Source organism: Zingiber officinale, chromosome 6B, assembly GCF_018446385.1.
Source record: "Zingiber officinale cultivar Zhangliang chromosome 6B, Zo_v1.1, whole genome shotgun sequence".
In the NCBI taxonomy this organism is placed as follows: domain Eukaryota; kingdom Viridiplantae; phylum Streptophyta; class Magnoliopsida; order Zingiberales; family Zingiberaceae; genus Zingiber; species Zingiber officinale.
Window position 1 is genome coordinate 68,909,477 of NC_055996.1, and position 2,800 is coordinate 68,912,276.

At 36.7% G+C, this 2,800-nt stretch overlaps 1 protein-coding gene across 1 annotated transcript; it reads left to right on the forward strand.

Moving 5' to 3' along the window:
- Window positions 1-206: 206 nt before the first annotated feature.
- LOC121991088 (pectinesterase inhibitor-like) lies at window positions 207-716 on the forward strand. Its single transcript, XM_042545113.1, has one exon. It carries the CDS (start codon window positions 207-209, stop codon window positions 714-716), a length of 510 nt encoding a protein of 169 aa, XP_042401047.1.
- Window positions 717-2,800: the final 2,084 nt, after the last annotated feature.

Here is a 2,800-nt window from a genome sequence, read left to right on the forward strand (position 1 = left end):
AACCCATAAGCATAATTTCTTTTTAGGGTTTCAGATTTAGGGTTAAGTCAAAAATTTAAATGGAAATATTAAAATTTATGGTGTGAATTAATTATACATATTTTCCATTAGTCTACAGTATATAGAGTCCACCTCGTCAATTAGGTTTACTCATCATCCTCAGCGAGCAATTAATCCCCGTGTCCAAACTCCGCACCTGAATTACCATGACGCTTTACACCTCCCTTCCTCTCCTCCTCCTCTTCGTCCTCTCCGCCGCCCCCGATCACTCCTCTGCCGCAGTCTCCAACTCGCTGAAGGACGCTTGCGCCAAATTTGTCTACCCTGACTTCTGCCTCAAGGCGCTTGGAGACGACCCCCGCAGCGCGACCGCCGACTTCCACGGCCTCGCCCTCATCTCCCTCGACCTTTCCGTGGCCAGCGCCAACGCTATCAGCTCCAGTTACGCCCAGAAACGCCGCGAACCGTCCCTCGACGCCGCCGCCAAGAACTCGCTGGACGGCTGCCTGCTCCTCTACCAGAACAATTTCCCTCTGCTGGATTACGCCCGCAAGTTTCTGGAGGGCGGCCAACCGGGGGTTGGGAGAGAATTATTGGATCAGGCGATGTGGGTGCCTGTAGAATGCGACGGAGGGATCAAGGACGGAGACAAAGCTAACTTGGCAGACCTCATTCTCCTCGCACGGAGGTTCATGGAGCTTCTCGATCCCCAGTAGCTGCCTTAATTAATTATATATGTATTTCTATTTTGATCAGAATAACGATGAGAAGGAGAATGAAATCCTCGATAAGAATTGTCATGATGAAATTTAACGCATCAATAATTACATTTTGCACCTGCTGAAATTCACCCCAAGGTCAACGCTGGTTTCAATTTACTTTTTCTTCTCTTTCATAACCTGTTTGGAACAAATTAAGTGAAGAATTTGAATGGAATTTGATTAGGAGTTGAATTCTGACCTAAATTGAATTGAATTTTTATGTTTGGAATAAATTAATAAATAATAAAATAGAATTGAATTTCTTAATTTAAAATCTATTTGAATTGATCATTCTTATATATTTATCATTTTATCCTCATAATTAACCATTTAATAATCAAATTAAGTATTAGAGAATACGAAGAAGGATATCGAACAGTTAAGATAGCACTGAAAAAACTCAAAACTTGAAATTCTTAACAAACATAAAGTTTTGACAAGTTATCTACGAGGTCTTACTTCGCTATATTTGTAATTGTCAACTTAGAAGGTGGCGCACGGAAGAAACAGAAAGGCGGGAGAAATGGAAAAAAGGATTTTAAGTTAAAAGGACAATTAAGTAATTTTAGTTATTCATGGTAAATTTCCTATCCAAATCTGCCCATTTAAGGTCTGATTTATTATTCACGTTTTGAATGGAATTAGAATTAAATTCTATATTAAATTCATCTTAAAAATTCATTCCAAATTATGAAATTGAATTCCAATTACCATATGAATTCAATTTTATAGAATTGTAATAATATTTTTCACCAAAACTTAAACTAATCTTAATAATACTTTTAGGAAAATAATGACACTGCCATGCATATTAAGCAACTATATTAACTATTTAATTATTATTTCAGATTTTTTTTTACTTAAAAATAAAAACAAATGTCTTATAGAAGTTTTCGATTATTTTCTTTGTTTAATATAACTTTCCATATTTAAAAAATCATCATCCAATTATTTTCTTCCATTAAATGAATTCACAAATAATAAATAACTCTCCAAATAAGGTTACGTTCCGTTAAGTTTATAATGGAAAATGTTATTCTTTTTCCATATTTAACTTAGAGAATCCTTAGATTATCATTAATGCTGACTACAGAAAATAAAAATAATAACTCTTACTAATTATTGCTTGCCAATTCATAATTTATTATAAATATAGAATGTTAAAAAAATAATAATAATTAAAAGTTTCTTTTATTAAATTACTTGTAAATCCAGAATTTATTAGTGGCATGCGGAATTTTACATTTGTTAATTTCCTTTTCCTCTTCTTTAACAATTTAATCATCTAAAAATTAAAATCAATATTTTCTAATTTATGAGAATACTCATCTATTTTAACATTTAGTTTCCTCCCATATATATCGATATTGATAAATGGTAAAAAATAATGCAGATCACTAAATTCTCACAATCTTTCCATACGTTGAAAATAAAATAGAATATTTCCTAAATCAATATTTAACGTCCTAAAAAATTAAAATTCAGCCTCTTTATAATCATTGTTCATGCGGCAAAAGGTCATCCCATTTATTATTTCAGAAAAATAAATTAAAGAGGCGATGAAGGCGTACCTGTTTCTTGCGTTCTTCCTTCTCCAACTCCTCTCCTTCTCGCCGGCCGTCTCTTCGTCCGTATTTGAAGACATATGCGATTCAATTGGCGACTCCTACGCGAACATTCCCTGCCTCAACATAATCGGCCCTGACCCCCGCAGCAAGACCGTCAAGGACGCCCGTGATGTGGCGCTGATCGCGGTCGACATCTCCAACGAGAAAGCCGTCAAGATCCAATCGTACGCAAAGAAGCTGCTCGAGAACGCCACCGACGCCAACACTAAGCTGCGGGCCGAGGCCGCCTACCGTATTTTCACCGATACAGTCAAGGATCTCAAGTTCATCAAGGAGTCGATCATCGCTAACTTGTTCCCCGGAGCCAATTCGGTGGCGTTTGTTGCCAAATATTCGGAGAAGTCCGGTAGCAGCGTTATCGATTTGGGGCAGTTCAAGAGCGAGTATTCAGATGTCTCCTTAGTTCTCTCG